General features: G+C 45.8%; 1 protein-coding gene across 9 annotated transcripts in view; it reads left to right on the forward strand.

Annotated features, from left to right (window-relative positions):
* Positions 1–26,272, forward strand: part of MBNL3 (muscleblind like splicing regulator 3) — a 94,887-nt gene that overhangs the window by 38,743 nt on the left and 29,872 nt on the right. For all 9 annotated transcript variants that reach the window (XR_004243133.1, XR_004243134.1, XR_004243135.1 and 6 more), the window contains exon 3: positions 22,983–23,147. Coding sequence is in view for 6 of the 9 variants with exons in the window: in XM_032124414.1 (XP_031980305.1) it covers positions 22,983–23,147 (165 nt within the window). In the remaining 3 variants the exon portion in view is untranslated. The remainder of the gene's footprint in view (positions 1–22,982; positions 23,148–26,272) is intronic.

Raw genomic sequence — 26,272 nt, forward strand, 5'->3', positions numbered from 1 at the left:
CTTTCGTCACTACTGGAGCAGAGAGCTGAGAGATGAGGCATTAGGAGATGGTGACATATTATATAAAAATATGTAGGTAATGTACATCAGGTGTTCACAGAGGCTTTGATTTATACTGCTCACAGTTTGGGTATCTGCACTGAGGATTTGTGATTTAAAAAAAATTTATGAATGCAGCTTTGTGAGGTGTGGGCTGGGTTTTTTTGCTGTTTAAGTGTTTTAAAATTTTCTTTATGAATGTTAATGCGAATTGAAGCTTCAAAGAGCATTTTGAGATGGAAAATAGTGGGGTGAAAAATTTCAGTAATATGAATTTTGACTCTGGGAGGTCTAATGTAAAAAATGTTGTTAAACTATCACGTTTCAAAGCAGTACTCTATTAAAAAAAGGTGAAAATTTTCTGTGAACAGGCATAAAAAGGAGTTACAAGTAGTTTTGTCTAAATTGCCTATTTTCTGAAAGAAGTGTTATTCTTTGGTAATAATATTCAAAGCCCCATGGCAATCTAAAAAGTTCACACTGCTTGGGCAATAGATGTACTGTATGATCTTGAAACTGATGTCCCTGAGGCCATTCCTCACAGTTTTCATGCTAATTTGTACCTGGTTTATGCTGACTTGACTAGAATTATTTCTGTTACTGGTTGGCAATCAAATCTATTTTTTAAAAATTTAAATAAACGCCAAACTAGGAAACAACTGAAAACACCCACTAAACTTAGCATATGGTTACACTTTTAGAGAGGAAGAAGAAAGCAAACAAAGCCATAGTGATATTTTTGGAGACATTCTGACTGCATGTCTCAGCTCAGTGTAATGGAGATGGAAATATTCCACATGAAGAGTGTTGAGCCAAGTCACCTGTGTAACAAACATCCACTTTTCCTTGGTCATTAAGTCACTTACCTGTGTGGCAACAGTAGATTTACAGCAGAATTCTGTCCACTCTGGATGCTTGTGTGTCTTATGGCATGTTATAAATGCTTTTTAGAACTACCAAATCAAACATCTTAAAGTGGGGAAAAATGTATTTAGACTCAATTTTATTTATAAAAACTGTTAATACTGTATTTCTCTGTCTTCTCTGTTAATTTCTGTATTTCTCTTTGTATTTCTCTCTGAAATAAATTGGTATTTCAAGGAGAATAGAGAGCTTGTGGGGGAAAAATAATTTAGGCCTGGTCCCTTCTTGTCTATAGATTACAACAAGCTTCATGTTTTCACAGCTTAATTTAATTGGCACACATGCTGTCTATACTCTCTGTAGTGTCTTCAGAAGTTTTTGGCACATCTGTGGGATGGAGAGCACTGATGGAGAAGCTTACCTGGCACTGCATGTGGCTGAGCATCTCCTAGGCCTGCCCCGGTGTCTGAACTGCAGATGCTCTCTGTGGGGTCAAGGCTGGTTACTTGAAGGTCATGTGTGACCCTCTCTAGTCATGTTCAGCTTTCCAGGGAAAGGATACACCTTGTTTCTTTAATCTGTCTAGCTGATCTTTCTGTGCAACAGAGGTCTGTGCACAGCCTGTTTGATTTGTTTAGTGTTATCCAATGGTTTCTCTGATGGCCCAGTAGTCTCACTTCATTTATCTGTGACTTTTTGACAGCTGAACCGTGACAGATGAGCACTGGTGGGCTTTGCAGTTGTGGTTTAAAAGATTGCTGCTCTGAGCTGTCCCCTTGCTTCTCTGTTGCAGGTTGCTGCCGCTGTGGCAGGGTTAGCAGGAGGACAGAGCGCTTTAGGCAATGAATACAAAGTCCAGCAGCTAGAATTCCCTTGGTCGTGGCTCTCTGCAGAGCTGCTGGGTGATGAATGTGTGTAATTGGAAACAGGCTGGTGTTACCTGGTGACTGTGCTGCAAGGACACCAGTAGACAGGGAGGGAGATTCAGGAAGGTCTTGTTCATTGCCAGCCATTTGCAAAGATGTAGTGCAAGAGTCCTTGACAGGAATTCTTGTCTGTGCTCTAAAGCAAGCAGGTGATCTTTGAGGTGTGTTATGGAGGGCAAAGAGGTTGGCCTTGTCCTTATCTCTACTGGGTCTTTCTGTAGCTGAGCAGCCTCAGCAGGGAACACTACCTGGGCCTTTACATTTACAAAGACTTGCGCTTTGTGAAACTTGGTGTTGTCCATGGTAACATTGCAAGAAAGGTGAGATGTCTGTAGATTTCCTGGTGCACAGTCTAGTTCTGGTGCCACCCTGGAAGGATGCTCTCTTCTTAGCTCATTGCTTGTACTCCTGCTGAGGGTGCATATTTGGTGACTGGGTATTTGCTGTGCAAATAGACCCCATGTTTCTCCTGAGGGCTTGCCCACACAGGAGCAGCAGATCCCTTTGCTGTTGCCTGTGTGTGAGTGCCAGTCTCATGTGTGGTGTCTCTGGGACAGGTTCAAGAGGCTGGCAGAGGTGTAGGCACAGGTTGGCACATTGGGAGGCACTCCCAGTGCAAGGAGCAAGCACAGAACACCATCCTTGTCTGTCTTCTTGCATCTGATTAATTTATTTAAGCTTTTCCTTGGGCCTCAGATTTGTGTGCTTTTCCCCTTGTACATGCTGGAAATCAGAGCTGTGCCCACAAACTGGTCCTGAGACCACATTTTGGAGGCCAGCCTCTTCAGGGAGGTGGGCCAAACACATTCAGCAGTGGGGTTTTGCTACCAGCCTTGCCTCTCCTTTCCTCACCAGCCAGCCCTGGCAATGCAGGGCCTCTGCTCCTCTGCAGCTCATGTTGCTTCCTTCTTCTCCCTGTGGTGTGAGCAAACCACCCACCTCAAAGGGTAAAGCCAGCAGCATTTACATTATTAATATTAGCCAAGAGTAACCTTGGGCTTCTGGTTGGGAAGATGATGGTAAAGTGCTGACTGCTGCTCACACTTGCCTGAAAATGCAGGAGATAAATTCTTTTGGGATGTGACTCTAAACCCTTCTGAGCTTCTGTGTGTACTTAAGCAGATACATTTTGAAACCTTTTATGGGCATATTGCAATGTTCCACTGGTCGTGGTATGGCACCTCCTGCTTCTGAAGCTTGCTTTCCCATTTTAAGGGCAAAGCCCTCCAGACCAAGATTCCGGTTCTGTAAAATACTTGAGCCTGATTTTAAGTGCTCTGTAGAGTTCTTGCGGGCAGCAGAGAGCTCCTTGTGCTGGAGTGAGCTGTTGCACCAGGTTTTGAGCCTGGGAAGTGGTCTTCTCAGCCAGTCTCTAAAGGGGGAGAGCTGCCCAGTGATAATTTCCTCTGCCACCTTTGGCTTTTGGGAGTTTCTTCGCACGCACATCTTGAGTTTGCAGCTGGGATCTGCAAGCACAAGCTCCATACCTGTGACCTAGCACAACAGCAGGGGGATACTCTGTGAGCCCCAGGGTCTTCCTCTGCACAGGGAGGAGGGAGATGAGGTGCTGCGCCCAGATAGCAAGTGTCTCCGATTGCGTTTACCCCTGCTTGCTGTGAGTCAGAATTGGCCAAGGGAGCACAAAGAATGGGTGTGTGCGTACTGTGAGCTCTGGCACCTCACACGGTGCCATGTTGCAAAATGTGGCACTGACAAATTCTTCTAGGGAAGAAGTTCAAGCATTACATCTTCCAGCCCTGATGTGTAGCAGTAGCTAACACTGGGATTGAAATAGAAGCACCAAACCTACATGTCTCTGTGCCTGGACAGAGTCTGGCAAAGACGTCACTGTGATGTCCTGTCTTGCTGCAGTGCTGGTGAAGCTACCTAGGGACTTCTCATGCTCCTGATTGCATTAGGCCTGCAAAACAAGCTGGGGGGAAGGTGGTGAAAGATGCCTTCAAGGGGAGTGACTGAATGAGTGTGTGGAGTTGGTGGATTTCTTCAGTGGCATAGCATCAGTTTGATGTAATCCCTTAGCTGACAATAGCTTTCTGTCACTTGGTTCACCCTTCTGAAGGAGGGTGCAGTAACATGCTTTTATGTAATTGAGCTGTTTGAAAGCTTTAAAACAAATATAAACAAGATGTGCCAGGCTTTTTGGAGAGCCCATCGTCTGACATCTCCCACAGAGCATTTCAATAAGTGGTTAGATTTCCAAGTGAGGAGCTGAGCTCTTTGAAAATCTGCCCCTATAAATATTGTTTTGCTGGTATTAAAATAAATGCTTTGAAGACCTTGGGTGAATGTTGCCCGTACAGGCGCAGTTTTACTTCTGGCTTATTAATACTGTTTTATTGCTATTCATAAAACAGTAGGGATCCAGGCACTGACCCCCTTCCTCACCCCCATATAGTCCTCATGCCATGTCTGGTGACAGTCTTTTGATTAGAGGAAAGGCCAAGGATTTGGAAAACCAGCTTTTAGAGCCTTGTGATGATGCGGACTGCTTCAAAGTGTTGTAATGTCAGTCTCTGTGCCTAATTGCACTTTTTGACCCCACAGGAGCAGTAAAAAAAAATAAAAAGTATTTTAAGGCTGAGTGTAGCTGAGCTGCTGTAGTAGCAGGACTCTAGGTGTTTTAGACAGGTGTCCTAACTGAGTAAGCGTTTCAAACCCTGGCTCCTTCCAAAGGAGTATCTATCAAACGTGCTTAGTTCTGTAAGCTTACCTGCCTGTTAGGAAAGCCCCCTCTTCTGTAATGGCAATGAAAATATTCAGCTAAATCATAGCTAATGCATTAGGATAGTAAAATCTTTCCGCTGTCCACACAGTAGAAAGTACATGGCACAAAAGTAATGCTGATCTCTCGGAAGCCCTAGGCTTTACATCTGGCTCTCTGAACCTCTGGTTAGTGTTTGGCCTTGGTTTAGGATTTCAGTGACATGGTTACTCGGTGTCCACACTGTCAGAGGAGCTGGATGCTGGAGTGAGGATTATTAACGACTAACTGTGTTTTTACTTCCTCTGTCTGAAGCCAGCACTTGGGAATGGCTCAGTGCTGTTCTCTGCATACTTAAGCTCCAAGCTGGAAAGCTGAGACCTGGAGGTGCCTTTCTGCAACATTTAGCTTAAAGCTGTAAGGAAGAATCATATTCCTGAGAGGGCACAATTGGCTTGCTGGGACATGAGCATAGTCAAATCGAGCAATAACCCACGTTTGTAATGAAATGTTACGGCAGATGGCCCACTTACAATGCAGGATATTATTAGAACCATGATCAGTGCTAATAAGGTCATTGGCGGTGGGGGAGGAGGTCAGTGTCTGACTTTGTTTGGAAGGTGGCAGCCTGTGCTCTGGGAAGGAGTTTTCCTCTTACAGTAGTGGAATGTGAATGTTTAAAACAAGCTACTTTGTGTATTAATCTGTCTGCTTAGTAGAGAGAAAGACCCACCACCCAGTCCAGCATAACTGCTGTGTGGGTGCTGCTGGCCCCCACCCCTTGCTGAGGTAGGTGCACAGAGCACCATTAACAAGAGAGGCAAATTCTGCTTAAATTAACAGTCCTGAGAATGGGAACCAGCAGCAGTTTAGCTGGTACTCCAGAATGGGTATGGTATCACAGTTCATTGCCCTGGTGAGTGGTCTCCGAATTCTGTCTTGCTTCTGACCATGCTCTGCATTAACACAGCACTAACTTTTAGCTGTTCTCCTACACTGGTGTCAGAAAAAAATCCAAAGCAACTACTACAGATTGTTGGAATCCAGCTGAGTTGCATGAATGGTGTCCACATCTCTGCCCAGCAGTACCCACACCAGGTTCTGATGGGGATTTAGGCCAGTAGCTTGAAACATGGTGCTTTAACTCTGTCTCATTACTTCTTCTTTGCCTTATCAACTCTGAGGTGCTGTGATCAGCTCTGGGTGAATAGTGAGAGGAGACAGCTCTTAAACAGAGGGGCATTTGGGAGTATCTGGGGATGCAGAGGTGGCCAGGGCAGCACCAACACGGTGGAGTTGCAGCCAGCGTGCCTGAGAGCGCAGCCATCATGACAGTGCTTCCCTAAGTCCCTGTTATCCGCAGGGGCACGGCTGGTGCTGGGAACAGTCACACGGAGATTAGGTCCTTAAAGAGCCCGGCTTCAACCGAGCAGAGTTTGAATACAAAACGTCAGCATGTAATCCCAATGGTGTTGGCCGATCCCACTGATCTATGTTTCTTCCTCCTGCTGTCCATTTCTGAAGGATCAGAGCATGGGTAAGGCTTGTGGCCATTTCAAGGCTGCTTGATCCCAAATGGTTGGTTCGTGCAGTGTTGTGCTGCATGCAGTGCTTGGGCTCTGCTCCCAAAGTCCCTTCCACGTGATGCTGCAGATAGCAAACCCAGGATGAGTTTGCCAGGAGAAAGCAAGAGCCTCATGGGGTTGGACATTTCAGCCCATGCAGTAGCACTTTAGTGCTCAGAGTGGTGGGAAGTTGAAAGCCAGACGTATATAGATGAGCCTTTAAGGAGGGCTTTGCCATGGCAGAGATGATGGTGTTTTAGGTCAGCTGTAGGAAGGACAGCTCTTTCCTCACTGTGAGGGAATCTTGTTTCATAAACCAGCAAACTTTCAAGACAGAGAGTTTTCTTTGGAGGGAATGTTGCTCCTTCCTAAACATTGTAGGGGAAGGTGTTAAAAGATGCTCCTGCTAATGCAGAAACCCTCCAAATCTTGCTCCAATGGTGCAAGACTTGCAGCCTTATTCTAATGCCCTGTTTCTTCTTTCTGCTCCATTTCCTCCTCCCCTCTGGGCCTATTTGTCTCCAAGCCCTCCTGCAGCTCCCCTGTCCTCTTTGTCCCTGTTGTGGTGTCTGCAGGGACTGTACAAGGCAGCCCAGGAAGTCTCTTGCTCTCCTCTCCTATTTCTTCAGCAGTCATTGTTATTTCTCAGTGCATCTGGTGCCCTTCTAGATGGAGAGGTAATCACGGTTACCTCCCCTGAAGATTTTGACTCCCTGCTGTGTCCGTCCTGTTGCCTGTAAAACCTCGATGATGTGCGGCAGGGTAGGAGCCGGAGCAAGGCAGGCAGGCTGAGTGACTCTGGTGCTTGGAGCTGGAAAGCCATGAGGGTTGATAAAAGCAAGACAGGGATGTCTGAAACCTTCTCCGAGCTGCAAGGGATGACCTCGAGGGAAGGAGGTGGGGGTGACTCTGGGGAGGAGCAGTGCAGCTCCCCAAGCCACTTTCCCATAGGACTGGGAAGGTCGGGGATGTGGCAGGGACCCTGGCTACCCATCACTGCCAGCTCTATCAGCATCTGCTGGCTGGCACGTCACAGCAGGGTGTGGATTACCTCGCACAGCCCAGATCATGCTTGTCACCAGAGCCCACTCAAACTGCTCTGCACCATCCTTCGGCGAGTTGGGGGTGGGGGGAGTCCTTTGGGGGCTGAGAGACAAATGGGCAGTGTAGGAAATCGCGTCTCCCACAGGGCAGGATCACTTTTAGCTGGCAATGCAGAGGTTGGACCGGCAGGCTACCGGGAGGGAGGAGCTCAGGAGGCATCAAGGGCATCACAGCTGCAGCAGCCCAGCACAGAGCAACTGGAATGCAAGTCTGGGTGTTGCTGAGGCTTCCCTAGCTGCCTGGGGTTTTTCCACCAAGTCTGGTGTATTTAGACTGAAAACTCTTCAGGCTGGGACTGTCTCATTTTGTGTTTGGGTAGTAATTGGAGCAGGACCCTGAGCTGTAGCATTGGTGAGTATTTGTATTCCCACAGCTAGAAATCCCCTGCTGCGGCCTTGTGCGATAAAGCACAGATTGAATTAAGAGGATTTTCATTGTTTTGTGTTTCTCTGCATGGGTTTTTGAAGAGTTCCCAGTAATATAAAATCTTTAGAAGTCTTTACTTGGAATAGAGCTCACATTAGGTAGGACAAAAACACTACTGAAAACTGGGTTTTTTTTTCTGTTTCGATTGTGCTAATTCTTGGAGAATGAGTTTAAGCATCCTTTCAGTGCTTAGCCAAATCAGGGGAAAAGTGTTAGCACTTTTCTTACTTTGTCCTTCTTGGCCTGTATCAGAGGCACTTGAAGAAAAGTTTGTGCAGGGATTTTTGCTGGAGTCCTATCAGAAGTCCATCTATCTTGGTTTAAAACAGAGCGTTTTTCCAGTGAGTGCTGGAGTGTTTGCTTATGTGGGCACTGGTCCTGCTGCATTCCAGACTTGCTAATGACCCTGGAGCTTCTTTGCAGCTACTCCTCTCACGTGGTGGAGAGACTGCAGATGTCCTCAAGAAAGGTCACTCTTCCTTGCAGAAAAAATCCTCCAATCCCTCCTGCCCCCATCTATATGGGCCCATCTCACCTAAAAGCAAATGAACATTTGCATTCCAGCTGACTCATCCTGACTGTGCCTGGTGAGGGCAGTGAAAGGTCTTTTTCTTGCTGCCCTATTACGAAGGGAATTGTGCTGCATCTGAAGGTGTCTCTTGTCAGTAGCAAAAGCAAAATACTTGAGGTCAGGTGTCTGCTGCCTAAGGAAGTCATGTTGTTTAAGATTGCTTTTTAATAGAAAACAGCCTTCAAAAGGTAACCCTTGCATTCCTCCTCATCTACAAAAGGTTGAGCATCTCAGGCAGTCTTCTCTGCGCTGGTGAATGGGACAAGGATAAGCAGCTCAGGGCAGGAGTTCAGAAAGCAGAGCAGCAGTACAGAAAAACCCCATGGTAATTTGATCAGTTTGCTTTTATGCATCAAGCCTGAATAAGCAAGCACATCCACATGGATATGCTTTAGTTGCTTCTGCCTCCCCCGGCTTTTCTCTTGTGCTCTCAAACAAAAATAAGCGATTCTAGTGGTTATTAAGAACATGAACTCCAAAACACCAAGCAAATGAAAGGAAAGCCCTGATCAGTTCCATTCCTATTGGTGAGCTGAGACAGACACACATGCACACACAGGACACATTCTTTTCTTAGCTGTTCTGGCACTTCATACCAGTGCTGCTCAGAGGAGAAATTAGGTCAGGCCAAAAGTTGCATCCTGCCGGAGTAAGTAGATACATCCACCTAACTAGGCATACAGCCTTTTCAGTGTCCTGTCCTACAGCTCTTGTTACATTGAAGGGAACAGATCTCATCAGTGGCTACATGGAATTAACCTCTCAGCAGCTGAAATAATGGTTTCTACAAAATGCATTATCAGTTAATCCCAGTTCCTGGCTTCACGTGGAGAAAGCAGACCACTCTTGCTAGATTTTGGGGTCTTTGGGCTGTACATCAGTGTAGAGACCTGAATTTTGGCTATCTGGGTCAACACTGAATGCAGGGTGAACAGAAAGCCTCCTTGAGCAGTCTGGTTTGCAGTGTCTGTGTTGGCTTACTATTCCTTGGAAGGGTTTGTTACTTGTGTGCTAAGTTAGGGACAAGAGCATGGACCTGCTTTGGCTGAGTGTGGTTGGGAGTGTGAATCTGCGCAGACCCTCACGAGCCTGCATAACAGACTGTGGGAACAGGATCTGTGAGGGCTGTTGTAATTAGAAGAGGTAGAAATTTTGCTCTGTCCAAGGTTCTTGTAATAAATCCATTGTATATTAAAAAGTTTTCAGATGTTGGTGCAGAATTGGGCATCGTGTTCATTGAAGCTGGCTTCCTGTGTGGCACTTGTGACTAATGCATGTGAACTGCACCTAAATATGTCTCCCTAATTGCAGTTTTATCCCAGAATGGTTATTGCCAAATTCTCCTTTTGCCCTTAAAGATGTCAGTGTATTATCTTTGGCATTGTGAGCCCATCATGTTTACCTCCATGGCAAAAGGTTATTGCCACCACAGCTTGCTATGCTTCTCCATGGGTTCAGCTCCTAACATTTACACTGCTTTAACCTCCCTTTCACCTTGAGATGGTTGCAAATATTGGTCACATATCTGCTTTCTAGTGGCAGGTGCTGCTTAAAGAGCACTTCTGAAGGTGTGTTTTAAGAGAAAAATCCCCTCTATGACTTAAATGTGCATATGTTACTGGTTGTAATAAACAACCCACTTAAATAGATCAGTCTGCAAAAGCTGACCAAGGTGGAATATTTGCCTAGGGCAAGGCAAGCTTTCTTTTTATTTTCGCTTGTTTTTTTTCTTTCTTCCTTTCTCTTCAAACCTTGCTGCCTCCTAGATGGAGGGCTGTGATTCGATGTCACTTGGTCTGAATGTCCTCTTTGGAAGCCAGGGCCTGTATGAGATGTGTGGTCCTTGCCTGCTGTGCCTAGCAGGCTGCAGGAGCTCTCTTGAAGGTACTTTTTGTATCTGCACCTTTTAATCCTTTGACCAACAGCAAGTTCATTATACTGTGGTCATGAAATGTGAGGCCTGGCATGCACCAGAAAGCTTTGGGGTCCTTGATTGAAGATGAGTGAGAGTGTGTGGAGTTTGTGGCACACAGTCAGCCCATTTCTGGTCTCTTGGTAGCTTCTCGGCAGAGCTAGAGCAGAGGGGAAGTGTGCTGCTGTGCACAAATATGCCTGGCACGTGTAGCTGAAAGAGGAGCATGAGGGCAAAGCTTGGTCTTTGGTGAACTGAACTGTAGCCTGGAAAAGTAGTTGGGGACGTCAGTGGGCCATCAGGGTGAGGAGCAAGGCAAGCTGGCTTTGCTGTCTGCTGTGGGGCAAATCCTAGCCAAGAGCAGAAAGGTGTCCTGTGCCTTGGAACATCAAACCCCTGGCTCTGACAGATGTCGGGGAGCAAATCCTGTGTTGGCAACTGAGGCCATCACCCTCCTGTATTGCTGCATCTGCTGTTGCCCTGCAGTCACCTCCTTTGTTGGTTTAAGCTATTGCACAGAGGGACTGTTGTGTCATGTTCTGACACACCTTGCTGTTCCCACCTGAAGTGTGGAAAGCCGGACTGGCAGAGCCCAGCCACATCCTTCCCTGCTCAGGGTGCTACTGCATCACCCCGTGGCAGCGCCACAGTAAAGGCTGAGGCACATCCTGCACAGTTTTTTTTTTTCCCAGGCTGAAGATTCTCCCTGGAAATTTAGTCCAGATGGAATTAATTTTTTTTAAAAGTTTTTTCATTGTCTTTTGAAAAACAGGGATCTGTTTGTGCCCATTTAGCTGTTGCTTTCTGAGCAAAGCAACAACACAAAAATTGGGCTAATCCTCAGTTGGTAAATGGTTGTATTTTCCCAAGTTCTTAGAAAAACCCAACCAAACCTAGCCACCTCCATATCTTTTTATTTGCAATTTCATTTTGCTTTCCGAAACACAGTGAGAATGAGGTTTTCTCAGCATGACTTTGCCCTCTACAGAACAGGAGGCAGGGTTTGGGTCAGATACTTAGTTATCAATTTCTGCTCTTCCCTATTTGCCTTTTCCCTTGTGTAAACTTGAGGCGTGAGGCTGCTGGAGATGGTCACATGTCCGATATTTGTATTCATGAACACAGTACTTTAACATTTATTCTCCTAGGCTTTAATGTACTTTGCTTGGTTCTATCTATGTGTGGTTTGCCTGCTGCAATTGTAATATTCAACAGACACTGTAGGTAGAGGAAGGTCAGAAGCATCAACTTTCTGTATGACCTTGACAGATTCAGCTGGTGAAAGTTACAGAATTGGATTATGGGATTTACAATGAAAAGATGGTTTAAGGGACAAGAGAAACTGCATTTGCTATTTTCAAATGCTGGCCTGGTGTAGTAGCAATCAGGAGGGACACAATTGAGGGAGATGGAAGGTAGAAGACATATGTGAAGTTTAATTTTGTTTATCTGTGGGGTTTTGTAGTGTTTTTTTAATACAGTACTTGTGCAATATTGTTCCAGAGAGCTGGCATGGGCTTTTTTTGTAATTTATTATAGAAGAAAAATCAATAACTTGCCAGTGTTTCTATCTTCTAGGTAGAATTGATTTTTTTTACTTAGAGATAGTCCCACATTGAAGCCCACAGGAATATTAACATTGCTGGATGTCACCTACTCCACATCCTACTCTGTACATGCAGCAGTCCCAGGGCTAAACATGCTCCTAAATGTGCTCTCTTTACTGGGCACTAAATGCCGCCTTCTGTAATTGTTATCGATCAGTTCCTTCATCAGGTCTGTGGCCAGGCAGGTCTGTTAAGTCTTGTCTTGGAGAGAGACTCCTTTTGATACTGTATTAAGCCTATTTTATTGTGCTTGTAACATTCCTGAACCTAGGAGAGTAGTGGAATCATACTTGGAAAACATTAAAAATGCTCAGTTCAGAACTCTGAATGATGATACTTCTACTCTGTTTAAACCTCATTTCAAATATGTGGTGGTAACAGACTGATATGGTTCACAAACGTAGCATAATCAAAGTACAAAAGAAAGGAGCTTGATGAAGTCTTTATTCCTGTCTTTTGTGGCATGAGATTGCTGTTATTGGAAGTATTAATCTCTCAGATAAATGTTTTTCTGCTCTGTGGCTCTACAGCTCAGAAAATACACTTTGACAGTGCCATCCATACTCTTTTAATATATATTTATTGGACTTGGTAAACACTGTCCATTGCTTGGAGCAAGCTAAAGTGTTCCACAAACCAAAAACATTAAAATCAATACACTTTCTTCATTGAGCATAACAGAGTGTGCCATTAGCCTCAAAGACGACAGCTTGGCAGGGGAACAGAGCTGGAAAGAGTTGTCAAGATGTAAAAATACAATGAAGGAGCTACTGGGCTTTTCCCCAACAAAATAACTGCTCTCAGTTTTTAAGAACCTTCAAGTATAACAAACATCTTGGAATGAAAATCCTGCGTGAAAGCAGGAGGACAGCCATGACCTCTTTGTGGTGTCCTGGGGAAACTCACTGGAACATTGCTGTATTCAGCAATGTGCAAAACTTCACTCACAGCAGCTCTCGGTTCCCTAATTGCCAGGTGAATAAGGATTTGGGAATTTACGCTAGTGCCTGTGGCTGCTTAGAGTCTACTGGAATGCAGTAGTTGCATGTCCCCCCTGTTCCTAATTAAAATATATTTTAAAATGTCAGGGTGATAGTACTTGTTTTAATACTTGAGCTCTATGGTAACAAGCCATCGTTTCTTTCTGGAGATGGATTTGCCTGCCGAGGTCAGTGGTTTGAAGTGATTGGCAATGGCTGTGAGTGGCTGTCACCAGTTAAGGTGCTACCAAAAAGGGAGATGAGGACATAGAAATACTGCTCTCTGCTTTGTTTTTATATCCTGCTCTGGTTTGAGCTGTGAAACAAAAACAAGTATGACAAGCATTTTGAGGCTGCAGATTTTAAGCAAGTCCTAGATAAGCATGTTTGAGTTCCAGCAGAGCACATCTGATCTTGCAAACCCCCCCATCTACGTGCTTTGCACTTTTACACAGACTCTTTGAAAGGGCTGGCGTGTGCAGTAGGGCTTGGCCACGCTGTGCATCTGTTTGTTGCCAGCATTTGCAACTGATCACTCTCTTACCCTGGTGCGAGGGAAGCGCTGTGATGTGCTCAGTGTACATTTTTAATATACTAGTGAAATTGTTCAGCTGCTAAACTGTTTGTGCCACGTGGTGGGAAGCGTGTCCCCTGCTAGGGCAAAGTGCTGCTGCCCTTTATATGCCTTTTGGTGGTGACCTGTCCAACTATGCAATAAGTAGATGACCAAAGCCCTGTCAGCTTGGCCATGTGCCACAGGGGTTGGTCGTCATGTGTTGGTGGCAAGGGGCAGCTTTCCAGTCCTGTGATGGGAGAGAGCCTTCCAGCACAGCACATCCCCCTGAGCCAGTGGCACACAACACAGCCCCTACAGCCTGATTTGTGTCTGTGGTAGAGGTTGGCTTTCACAGACAAAGGCTGGAAAGACAAAGAGATGGAAGTGTTACGGGTCTTCAGCAGTGTTTGTTCAGCAATCTCCTCTGCTGGCTGTTGGCAGCTTTTTTTCTGGATTTGAATATATTTTGCAAAAATGATGCTGACGTTTTTTACCTTCTGTCCTTCTTTCCATCTTCCCTGCAGAGCAAAAACTTCCCAGGAGAACAGTCACAAGGAGAGGCTGAAGAGCAGCATCAGTATCTTAGAGCTAGGGATTGTTGTGTCTGCTTTCCATTCCTTGTGCATTTTTCTAACTCCCTGGACATAGAGCTAGACCCTACCTGGACTGAAGTGGTTGTGTTTTGCTGACCTGTTCTTTCAAAGTTGCAGAGGGATATAATGCTTTGGGTTTTTTAAGCTCAAACATTGGTTGGCTTTCCAAGGCTCTCCCCCACAGCTGTAGGAAGAGGAAAACTGGGTAGACTGTGTAAAATGCACCAGGGGCAGACTGGGACTGTGCAGAATGTACCAGCCTCCCTTCAGTGGGGTGAACGCAGTGTGTCTGCTTGGTGTGTTCCAAGGGTTTTCAAGCTGCCTTGCACTTGCATGTGCCACTGAGCTTTGCTTTGAGCTCTCAGTTCAAAAGGATCCAAAACTCTTGTTGTAGCTGCCAAATGTCACCTGCTTTCATTTGGAATCATGCAAAACATCAAGGTTCACTCATTTCAGTCAAAGTCAAGTCTAGGCTTGCTCAGAAAAGGCTTGACCTAACATTCATTGAAGCCATGAAGTTCAGTTGCTGTTTTAGTGACAGGCTGCAGCTGCGTTGAGAGTGCTGGGATTGTTGGTAGCCCTGGGAGCTTGTGATAGCTATTCTGGTTTTTCCACTGAAGTTATGTGGAAAGGCAGATCTGACTCTTGTCCTCTGTACCCTGACAAAAGACATGTCCCTGTTCACCTCAACAGTCCTGTGTCAGAGCTGACATGCTGCTGCTGCAGCTCAGAGCATCATTCAGAACAGCATAAAATCTGCAAACAATTCTCGAGTGACTGCAGGGGAGCTGAGTTGGGCCAAAATTTTAGCAGTTTTCTTCTCATCTGTCTGCGCAGGCTCAGGGAGGTGACTCTTTGGACCTAGAGGTGGGAATTTCAAAGTTAGGCAAAACTCATCCTAGAGATGTTGTAAAACTGTGGTTTGTGCTTTTTATGGGCTGTTTGAATTCTATTTCCAGCAAATTCTGTATTCATGACCTGTACTCTTTCTTGGCAAGAACATGCATTTCACAGGCTATGTATCATCCATGGCTGGAAACTACCAGATTAACCTTAACTCTAGCATTTTTATTTCCACACATTGAAATTGAAACTTCTGTATGGTAGGAAGTCTGTGTTGTTTCCTTTGCCTTCGAGGCTGATTGCCATCTAGTAATACTAACTAGAAGATATATTTTACTTTTTCTTTCCAGCTATGATCTATTCACAGCCAGATCCTCACCATAACAGCAGTCTCTGGGCTCTCTGTAAATGGATGTTACACCTGCATTTGAAAAATGTCAGCAGCCAGCTGTGCTGTATTTTTTATCGCTGTTACAAGTAACTTTAGACCACCAACTTCTTTGTACCCAATACTGTATAAGCAGGGCTGCTGGCATAGGAGGGGTGCAGAGTACGGACTCTCCAGAATGCCAACATCTGTCCCAAGAGGAGCAGAAAAAGCAGTAGAACTGGAAACCCTTTGAGATGAGTTATTTCAGAGAGGGAGGATGGAGTGCTGGTGTTATGTTTGGGAGTCTTTGACGCAGCACAAATCCACTTCCAAATAAGACAGGGAACAAAGCAGAGGATAAACTTCTGTGTGACTATCCACAACAGCTTGGAAAACTCAGTTCAGTGGCAGTCTAGAAGGATGTGCTTGGTGCAACTGTTTGGTTTTGTTTTGTTCTGATAGCTTGAATGATGGAATAGAGAGAGTATGCTTAACAAGCGTGCTCTGAGCTGGGAGGAACTACAGATACTCTTTAGAGAACCAGATGTGCAGATAGTCTTGACAGGTTGGAAAAGTAATCCATAAAAAGGCAAGTGAGTTCAGTAAAATCAGTATGAAATAACAGCATTGGACTGAATCAGCTGCCTCATACTGGGTGCAGCATAGCTGGGTCTGGAGTAGTTCTGGAAAAGGCTTGTTGAGAGTGAATCAAAGAATGTTACATTGTTAGTAGGAAAGAAAATGCCATGCAGAGATGTAAAAACAGCAGTATCGTCTGCAGGACATGTGAAAAAATCTGTGTACCTGCGCAGCCCTGGTCAGGGGTTAGGTAGAGCACAGTGCCCCATGCAGGTACCCACAGCAGCGATTGGAGGAGTAGCCTAAGGAAAAGCTTGGAGACTGTGCTGGGAGAGCTGAAAGAGGACAGTTTGCATAGTCTAGAGCTGAGAGTTTTAAGGAAGGGGGGTAGATGTGACCACAGCCTTTAAGTATGGGTCCTTCCTCAAGGAGGAAGGGAATATTTCCTGTTCTGGCCTAAACCAGAAGTTTTAGGTTTCTGTTGCAAGTGGAGCAAAACTGCAGTTGAAAATCAGCTGTGAGGAGACTGATGTGTTGGAGTCCCATGTCTGGGAAATACATGAGTAATGGGTACAAAGAAAATTGGTGATCTGAGTGGGCAATGGGGAGATGTATCATTTCACTACATTCGTCTAGACTTGCTTTTTAGGATGCTTTTAGGTGGGCTAACATCCTCCCATGAGAACATATTCAAGCAGTGTTTTGTACATAATTACACTTTAAAACTTCTCTGTAAAAGTTTTTTAAAAAAGAGCTGTTCCAACACTGCTGGGAGGAAAGCATTGCTCTTAAGCAGAAGTTACCTGATGTATTGGGCCAGGGTCAATGTTCATTGGAGGTTGCAAGGTTGCAGTTCTTATTGGCTCAATTGGCAGCATAATTTCTGACATTTCATTAGCCTGTGGAAAGGACTTGCAGATAAGGTGTGTTCAGGGCTGGCTTTGAACTGCAGCGAGTGACAGCTGGGCTGCATGAACACCTATCTGAGAGGTAACACTCGCTAATGATCGGACTGACTTGTCAGATCCAGCCTCCTTTGTTTTCTAGTTGAAAACGCCATTTCCATGCTATTTGATGTTGTTTGCCAGTGGAAGGTGTTTGATCCAGCAGTGAGATGGATAGCTATTTCCCTTCCTCCAACGCAGCTCTCTACCTGTGTGGAAAGAGGAGCGTGGTGCAACGTTGGAGGTGGCTGGATAAGACACACAGGGCACTGGAGATGGTAGGACGTGCCACTCAATCCAGCTGGCATTCCACTTGCTCAGCCCTGGAGCAGGTTGCTTAGGGACAAACGGTAGTGAGCACAAAGCACTTGAATAGAGGTGGTGCACTGGTGGTTTGCTGTCCTGGGAGGGTAACTTTGAAGCTGCAAGTCCTTAGAGGATTGGTGAAGGACTTAAGAGCTTGGGCATTACCAGGTACCAAGTCTACCTCCTCTCTCTTCTTAAAGAGCAGATGTCAGCAGGGGTAGACCTGGAACAGCATGTGCTGCTCAGTATATGTTCTTAGCTGTGCTGCATGGACATGGGGATGCAGCCCTGAGCTTCCCACTTTTTGCCTCCCACTGTTGCAGATCAATTCATGCTCTATGGCAGTTCTGCAGCCTGCCCTGCAAAATGTGGGGCAGACACCATGGTGGTTGAAGTTGTATTGTGTGTGAGAAAGCCATGCAAGGCTGTGGCAAGAGCAAGGATCCATGGCCAGGAGAGAGCCTCTATGTGCATGTGGTGAGTGGGATGGAAAGCAGAGAGTGTTTCATGCCTCAGCACTGGAGCGACAGGCACTGAGTAAGCAGGGCCAGCACATCTCTGAATGTGCCTCCCCACTGAGTTCCTCTTGGGGAGGTGGAAATTTGCTGCTTCATGCAGAGAAAAGTTATGTCGACACACTGTGTTTTGGTGCCTGGTTTTGTGCAAAACACGGAAATCCTTTCCTGCCTAGTCTCTTTTCATTCTTTTTGCTGTCAGTCATTGCACATGTCATCAGTGTCTGTGGAAAAGACGGCACAGTCAGGGCACCAACCTTCTGCAGCCTCCAGTGTGTGAAAAGCCGCATTAGCGTGAAGATTTTCACATGAGAACTGCTGATGATTGATGAGACATAGTGTGCAGTGATTAAAACCAGAAATGTGTGTCTGGAACCCCTCACTGGTGTCCGGGATTAAAGAGACCGTAACAAACTGCATTACTGGTGCACACGTGAGCAAGTGTTGGGGTTTATGCTGGAAGCCTTGTTTCTGCATCACAGTTCAACTCACTTCAGCAGCCAGGGAGGAGAGAATTTGTGCAACATGCTTAGGAAAGGTTCATCCAACCTGGTGCAGTACCCAGAATGCTCTTATTTTCATCCCTCCAAGCTAGGATGCAGATGACAAGGTGCAAACTGCACACAGCCAGTATAATGCAGGTTTTTCCACTGGATTTCAGTGTGCTGCCATCAGTGCTGCACTCCAAACAGCTGGCTTTGTTGCGGTGCAAGCGCTGTCACGTTAGCTGGTGTCAGATGCCAGCCATTTACAGTATATGCCATCACAGCATGACTTAAGTTGGCAACACATAGTCAATCACATGCCAGCAGCCTACTGTATGGGTGGGGGAGTGTGTGGGAAGAAATGGGGAGAAGATACTCTTACAAAATCCTTTAATGATTTATTTTTAATATCCATTTTTCAAGCCTTGGAAAGTGCAGTCCATATGCTTTTCGCTCCTGGTTGTAGTTGGCAAAGAAGCTGATGAATATGGTCCTTCAGACTCCTTCCACTTTGCGAGGAGCCAGAAAATACAGCTATATTTAGCATGTTACCAAGGCCAGCAGCAGTCTGTTACTGGGTGGTGATTCCCTGGCTGCAGGCTTGTATGCCACCCAGGACCGGGTGGGAATGTGCCTGTCCTGGAGTCAGTACTCAGGCTAAATTGACAGCAGCAAATTTCAAATTTTCAAATTTTACAAGAGGATGGCTGCACTGGTGCCAGCAGGCTCAATGTGCTGCTTTCCAGCACAGATCAGTCACCAGGCCCCTTCCCAACATGTGCAGTGACCACTCCAGGTGCTTTTTGGTGCAACACTCAGCTTGGAGAATGTCTCAGTTGGTCTTCTGTGCACAGCCCTGGAACTGTCCTGTGCCCTATGCTGAGCTTTTGATATGCTGGAGCCACAGTTAGTCCCTGCAGGAAAACTGTGCCTTGTAGCATAAATATGCTCATCTAAAACTTGAGGACCTGACTCCTGTTGTATTTTCTCACATTGTATTCCTAAGCCACACATGTATAAAGTGGAGTTGTCCTTATCTATCCCCAGCCTGGTATCCACACAGCAGATTTGCTACCGGTTTCCTGTTGCTTTCCCTGCTGTGTTGCAGCTGGTACTGAGGAGTTTAAAATGGCAGTTCCTTTGTCCTTCTGTTGGCTTTTGTAGAGCTGAAATTGGTCTTGAAGAGTGTGTGCGTTTCTGGGAAGTACCAAGAACTGTGGGTGTTGTGATGGAAGGGTAGAAGAAAGGCTCACCCCTACCAGTGTTGGAGTTTAGAGGGTACTAGTGGGGCCCATCACTATAGAGCAAGACATCTTCAAAGTTGTTACATAGCAAGATGTCTGAACTGGGAACATTTTGTGTCACTCTGTCACATCATCAGTGCCTAAAATTCGTCTGAGAGATGAACAACATACTGTGGTGCTGGAGAGGGCAGCTCAACTCAGCTGTGGCTTCCAATGTGCCGTGGTGAAACACAGTGGTTGGTGGTGCTCAGGATCAAAATGTTGTGAGGAGGAGTTAGACCAAAGGTATGGGTTTGAATCTGAGTGTAGCAGTGATTCATTTAGTCTTTCTGAGTCCTCGAAGGCCTGACTGACAGCACTTCACAGCCTTTGCTCTCCAGCAGCATCTGCACACCTCTGTCTCTTACAAATACATGTCCTTGAAACCAGTAATACTGTGTGGGCACTGATTTCAGCTTACAGGCTCTGTCTGCAAGACCAAGGCCTCGTGCTGTATGGTGGTTTTTTTATTGCTAGTAAAAGAGTTCTGTTTGTAGAACCCCCTGTTAGAATTAAACAAATTGGTTTGAGAGGAAACAAAAAAGTAGAACAAAGTTTCACACTAAGCTGGGGTTGCTGGTATCAATGATATTCACAATTTCAGTTGAAATAGCAAAGTCCTTCTCAAGTTGAAGTCGACTGTGTAAGTATTGTTTAGAAAAAATAGTAGTTCTTTTTATCATCTTTTCCATTCCTGCAGTGTAGAAACATCTACACAGATTTATTCTACACAAATTTGGTAGAAATAAGTGTTTTCCCAATCCAAAGCACTTGTGCCAAGTTACAGTCAGGAGAAATTTCTAAGGCTGATGTGTAAGCCCATGGAGGCTGGAGCTTGGAATCAAGCAGCTGCCTAGCCATGGGGACAGCCTGTGGTTCCACGGGGTCGGCTCCCAGTCAGCAGCAGCCCTGCAGAAGCTGTGGAGGCGGGACACTGCAGATATGCTCTGAGGCAGAACCCTGCACTCTTGCTGGGTCCCAGGTGATGGGAAGGGCTGTAGGGAGGCCTGGTCCCGTGCAGCCATGAGAAGGCTCTGCCTAGTGCTGATGAGTGTTCTCCTTGCACAATCATGTGGTTATTTCCTTTGTAGTGGCACTGGGTGTCTGAGCACCAGCCAGCTGCGTTGTGCCATTTTACCCTCACTTCACACAGATGTGAGAAAGTGTCTGGTGACAAAGATTCATGTCCTCAGGGGTGGTGAGCAGTTAATTTACTGCTGGGGATCTGGGGCTGTTGGATTGCTGAGAAGCCAAAACAACAACATTAAAAAGCCTCTTTCTTTTTGAGTTGGGTTGTTGGGAGCCACTGGGCTCTTTCAGGAGCAGGGCAGAGTTTCATTCCGCAAAGCCAGGCTGCTAAAGTTTGGAAGTGGGTTTTTTTCCTGTCCCTCTGGGTGTAGCCCATCACTTCTTGCATTCAATTATTTGCCTTTTGTTTAACTCTGATCTCCTTGGAGCAGATAAGAGAGGAGCCTGTTCCCATGACACATGTCAAACAGCCCCTTTTAAGCTGTAGTCAAACTCTGCAGCCTTCTCCCCAGTGAAGCTGTTGTCTCCGTGTTCCAGTTTGGCCAAATTTAGAAGTACATCCTCTAAGAGAAGGCAGGCTACAACCACCCCTCCCCCACCAGGTTCGGGAAAAAATAAATTTTCCTCGAAGGAAAGGGAAAGAGAAAGAGATAAAAACTATTTATTTAACAAACACCCAGGAAAAGGATAATAATGCTGAATGATAAAACCTCCCGCTCTGCTGAGAGAAACCTGGGGGAAAATTCAGAGTCCTTCCGTAGTCCTCCCTCTCCCTCCTTGGATCTGGGACAGGGTGGTGGGCCCACCTCCAGGGCCAAGGCCTTGGTGGAAAGTCCTTCCAATGTATTCTGATGTTGAAACAGTCCAACAAAGAGAAAAGGAAAAAAAAAACGAAGTCCTAGGAAAACAAAAGTTCAACTCTCTGGAGGAAAGGAGCTGGGGAAAAGAAACTGCCAAAAGCTGGCTGGAAAAGAAAAAGCAAACCGGGTGCTTCCCTCCCCTCTCACTCCCTTGCCGCAGTTGAGAAAAAAAAGTCTCTATCTCTGTGTGACCTTGAACAAGCTGCAAACTGCTTTGAAAAAGTTTTGCTCAGTTTTTTCCTCCCCCCTCTCAGGCTCAGTTTAAAGGCATAGAAAGGCACAAAAATAAATTTCTGGGCATAGGGCAGTGATATGGGATACACATCATAAAGTCACCCCCAAGACACCCCACCAGGAAGGGGGGCAGAGAAAAGCTTGGAAATCTCAGGCTGCTCTACAGCGACCTGGCATGCTGGTGAGCCTGGCTGGGGATTCAAAACCAGCCCCTGCAGTGGGTCATGGTGTTGGCTTTTTGCAGTGGTACTTGGACTGTCCTGTGATTCCACCTGTATGTTTGCAAAAACCTTAAAGAATCCCCAGGAGAGTATCCTGGATGCATCAGGGGCTCATCCCAGGAGGTTCCCACCTGAGCCTTGGGTGCAGTGATATGTAACAGCTGTATCCTTGTGGACCTGGTTATGGGGTTACAGCTCTGCTGCACGTGATCCTGCTAACAGGTGCAGGTACATGGGGTCATCTGATGTGCCCCTTTTGGAAAGCAAATTTAATTACACTGAGACTGAGAATTCTGTGCCCAGCCCTTGACAAGAGTGCCTGGGACAGGCTGGGTAATGGATGGTCCTGCACCTTTGCTGGCTGCAGGAACCATTATTAATTATCTGTCATGGAACAGCTGTGTGGCTTCTAGGTCTGGCCTTATTTTAATAGGCTCTGAATAGCTCAAAAGAATTTGTTCCTCAAAAAAGTCACCATTTTTGCATAAAAGTTTTATAAATAAGCATAAAATTACATTAAGTATTTCATGTATTCTGTATGCCTTTTGTTTTTTGAGGAAGAAATTCAAAAAGAAAGGGGGGAAGAGAAACAACTTACTTTTCAAGAACGATTTTATCTCAATGACAACATTTGTTACTAGCTTTCTTATTCAGTGATGTATTGATATTTATCCTCTTATTTCTACTTGCAAACACTATTAAAGTAAGGCACAGTTCACATGTTTTTAAAGTGATGATCTCAGTGGATTTGCAGGGATAACATCAGTGATCTCTTGCTTTTTAGGAGCCACTGGCATGGCCAGTGCTTATGTTTATTGCAGGGGGTAAGGAGTCAGTGATGCAACATGCATCACTTTTGAAAAATGAAAGCATGAAGGGGGAAAATTGTTTCAGTTCTTCCTCCTGTGACTACCTGTTCTCAGCATCTCAGGGTACCTACATGTTGTGGATCAGAGGTGCTGCCTTACAGAGCTGTCCTCTTAAGATTTTATCCAGTGCAGCTGGGGAAGTGGTGGAAACAGTTTTGTTTCTTGCTGTCTGGTTGTCAGGGCCAATTAAGTGGTCTGGTGTTGGGAAGGAGGGGAAAAGCAACCCACGCAAGGAAGCAGGGCATTTTTGTTGTTGTTTCTGGAATTGTTGCCACTAGCTTCTGAAAGTATTGGTGTTTGTGTTAAATTGTTTGGTGTTTTTTCTTACAACCATCATTTTAATACCAGGAAGCCTGATTTTTTGGTTTAGCTTGATAGTATTCAGTTAGTGTTACTGCAGGAGAAGTCATGTTGCTCTTCTCTTCACCTGTTATCTGAAAATCACAAAAGAGGCACAGTAGCTACCAAGCCACTTCCGCCTCCATGATTGTGTTGTTCCAGTAACCCAAACAATCCTTAATTTCTCTGGCTGCCCTGGGTGTTACATTCACTGAAATGCTGTTCCATTATGTTTTTTAGGGCCGGTGTACCCGAGAGAACTGCAAATATCTCCACCCTCCCCCACACTTAAAAACACAACTTGAAATAAATGGACGCAACAACCTGATCCAGCAGAAGACAGCCGCAGCCATGTTTGCTCAGCAAATGCAGTTCATGCTACCGGGTGCACAACTACAGCCAATTGTGAGTTACAGCCACGGATCCATCGGGTTCATACTGCTCCCTGTTCCTCCCGTTTGTTCACAGAGGCTCCAGCCCTGTGCCTGAGCTCAGGCCATTGTCTGTGCTGCCCAGAATTGCGCAGAATCTTCCAGAGGGGTGTCTGATGCTGCCTTTGCATCTTCTTGGCAGGCTGTGTCTCTGTTTTCCTCTGATAAGTGAGGAGCTGTGAGATTCAGGACTTCAAGTGGAAGGGTCTTACCACCAGGTGCTTATTTGACCAGTTGATTTATATACATCCCGGAAGTTCTGAGTGGCTCAGTTCCAGTGGATCCTGTTTCAGATAGTTGTTTTACACTGAGATGATGCTGGCTCCCTTGGACTAGATGTGTTGCACCGTTGGACTAAAACTGGGGAAGATGAATCCTGTTTAGACTTTAATACTTTTTTATGTCTGGGAGTGAGACCCATTTCACTGCAGTTGTCTCAGCAGAGAGTTATGCTAATGTCACAACCCTGTCACTTGTTTTTCACAGTAGTGGTGATTTAGAGTAAGAGCAGGAAAGATTTGCTTTTCTTCAGGTAAGAAGGGAAGCCTGTGGGAGACAGATGTTTGCAGAGTAGGTAGTTCAGAGAAGCCTTCACTGCCTGTCCCTGCTTTGGCTTGTTGGTTAAAACAGGTTTCAGGCTGGAGAACCCTGTTATGCCAGAGAGAGGATGGCTTGTGTCTGCTGGTTGGTGTATCTGGGAGGGGATGACATTTGTTAGCTGAGTTTTAGTCTGTCATAATGTATATTTTAAGAACTGTCAGAGGTCTTGAAGCAGCTCTTCAATGCTGATCTGAATCAGCAGAGAGTAATTGGGAGAATTAACAGAGAGTTAATTGGGAGCTCTCAGTTTAAAGTTGGGGCTGAGTATCTTTCCTGGGGCAATGTGCACTTAGTGTGCTGTAGTTGGGTGAGGCTCCTCATGTTATGCCACACAGGAGGACTGGCCAGATCTCTTGGACAAGCACTTCTAGCCTGAAGGTGTCAAGTCTGTGAACCAGCCTGAACTTGGCCTCCTGGTGTCCCACCTACAGTACCTGGCCTCTCTGCCCATGTGAATCACAGCATCTGTCACCCCAGCTTTGAAAAGCTCAGGTGTTTCTGGTTCATCCTCGCCAGAGAACAGTGGAGGATTCCTCCTTGTTGGAGGCTGTTGTGATGTTTGGTGTAAGAACTTGTGATGGAGCTGTTTCAGCAGAGGAAAGCTGCCCAGTGTCCCTTTATAACGGTGTTCTGCCATCAGACTGGGGCGTTTCCTCAGTCTGGCATATTCCCCCTGTGTTTTGGGGGCTTTTCCATGTTTGCCATCACTCTGATCATCATGAGTGTCTGCTAATAGCTTTATCTTGGCCCTGCCATATAAGCTAGGAAAGTGCTGTTAATTCTTCCCATTTTGAAGATGTAAAGGTGAGAGAAAATTTGCCACAGAAAAAGTCTTTAGTTGTGCTGTGCCTTAGGCTTCTATCTGCTGTAGTCTTGCACCTCTTTTTTGTGGAGTTTGAACGTATATCCACATCAGAAGGAAATCCTGAATTCCCACAAAATAGTAGCACTGATTTCCAAGCCCGGTACTAAAAGCAAACCCTTCCTGTTTGGAGTTTTCCTCTGTGGGGAATTCGTGGTGGACACTCTTTGGCTGGCTATTCAAAGCATCTTTGGGATTTCCTCTTTGGAAAGTTCCCATCTTCCCACTTCGCAATCTTGTGGGTCCAGTATGCTCCTAAATTTTACTCCTGCCTTTTAAATTGCCTCTGAGACTGACGGTGTTGGTTTTTCTGGTTAGTGCTCTCATTTCAGAAGTAACCTTATCTGATGAGAAAGGCCCCTGGTTTCTAAACTGTGCCATGGGGGAGACATGGACAAAGAAGAAAATAAAAATTTGTTCTGCAGTGACTGCTCCTTTCCTGCTTTCCCACACTTTACTCAGACTAAACAAGCTCTTGGTCTGATTCCTGCAGCCCAACTTGCTCCACACCAATTTCAGGACAAACAAGAGATTGCTCTTTCAACTGCCTTTGATTTCCCAAAGATGCTGTCAGTGGAAGCTGGCTTTGAGAATTTTTTTTCTCTCTAAATGAGAAGGGTGGGGCCTCCTTCTGGCTACACATGAAATTCATCAAAGCGGAAAGTATTGGATCAGATGCAACAGCAGAACAAATCCCATGTGATCTGAAAGCTGATCAACGGGGATGCCTGCTTAATTGGGATGCTTGCCAGAGATGAGATTTGAAACAGCATGTGTAATAGCTCTAGCAATAGCTGAATGCCTAGACATTTTAAAGTGCAGTTTCACCAGGAGTTAAAAAAAAAAACCAAACAAACCACCACCAAAAAAACCCCCACCAAATCCAAACCAAACTAGCACTTGACATAACAGCTTTTCACCAGGCTTCCTGAAATGGCCTTGAATGTGTCTGTCTATGACACACAGAGCTGGGCTCTGGCATTGATAGGAAGAGCTACTTTGGTCAATGTTGTGTCTGGTTTCTCAGATATGTTCACTTTGCATCCTGTGTGTGCCAGTGCAAGACCACCCAAAAAGTGCTGCACCTTGGGCCTAGTCCCCACCCTCTCCATCCTGCTTTACCCCTTTGCAGCAGTGTGGGACAGACTTCCAGAGCTGACCATGGAGGTGCTTCAGCCCAGGGTCCAATTGATGTGGTGGAGCAGGGCACTGGTTTGCCCCGTGCTTCCCCATTAGTGCCTGAACAAGCTGTTGATGGAGCACGGCAGTGGTGACACACCTGCCAGCACTCCTGCCCTTCAGCTGCCTCTGCTGCTGCCTAGGGAAGCTGTTTCCTCTCTTTGTTTTCAAGCTCTTCATCTTTTCTTCCTGTCAAGGTCTTTGCAGACAGGACTATCTTGATAGTTCTGAGTCACCCATGCCCCTGAAGACAGCCCAGACTTTAACCCAGCCCTTTGTTCCCTCCTGGGGCAGCAGGATCCTGCTGCCACTCCTTGGTGCTGAAGGAGGGATTAAAGCAGAGGGTGAGCAACTTGCTTGACTAGTGATGCTTGGAGCAAGTGCTGGAGCCGATTTCGACAGGTGCTTTGCACAGGCATTTGTTCTGTGCAGCAAAAACCTGATTTATATCTCAGCCT

This window comes from Corvus moneduloides, chromosome 14 (genome assembly GCF_009650955.1).
Source record: "Corvus moneduloides isolate bCorMon1 chromosome 14, bCorMon1.pri, whole genome shotgun sequence".
NCBI lineage: Eukaryota > Metazoa > Chordata > Aves > Passeriformes > Corvidae > Corvus > Corvus moneduloides.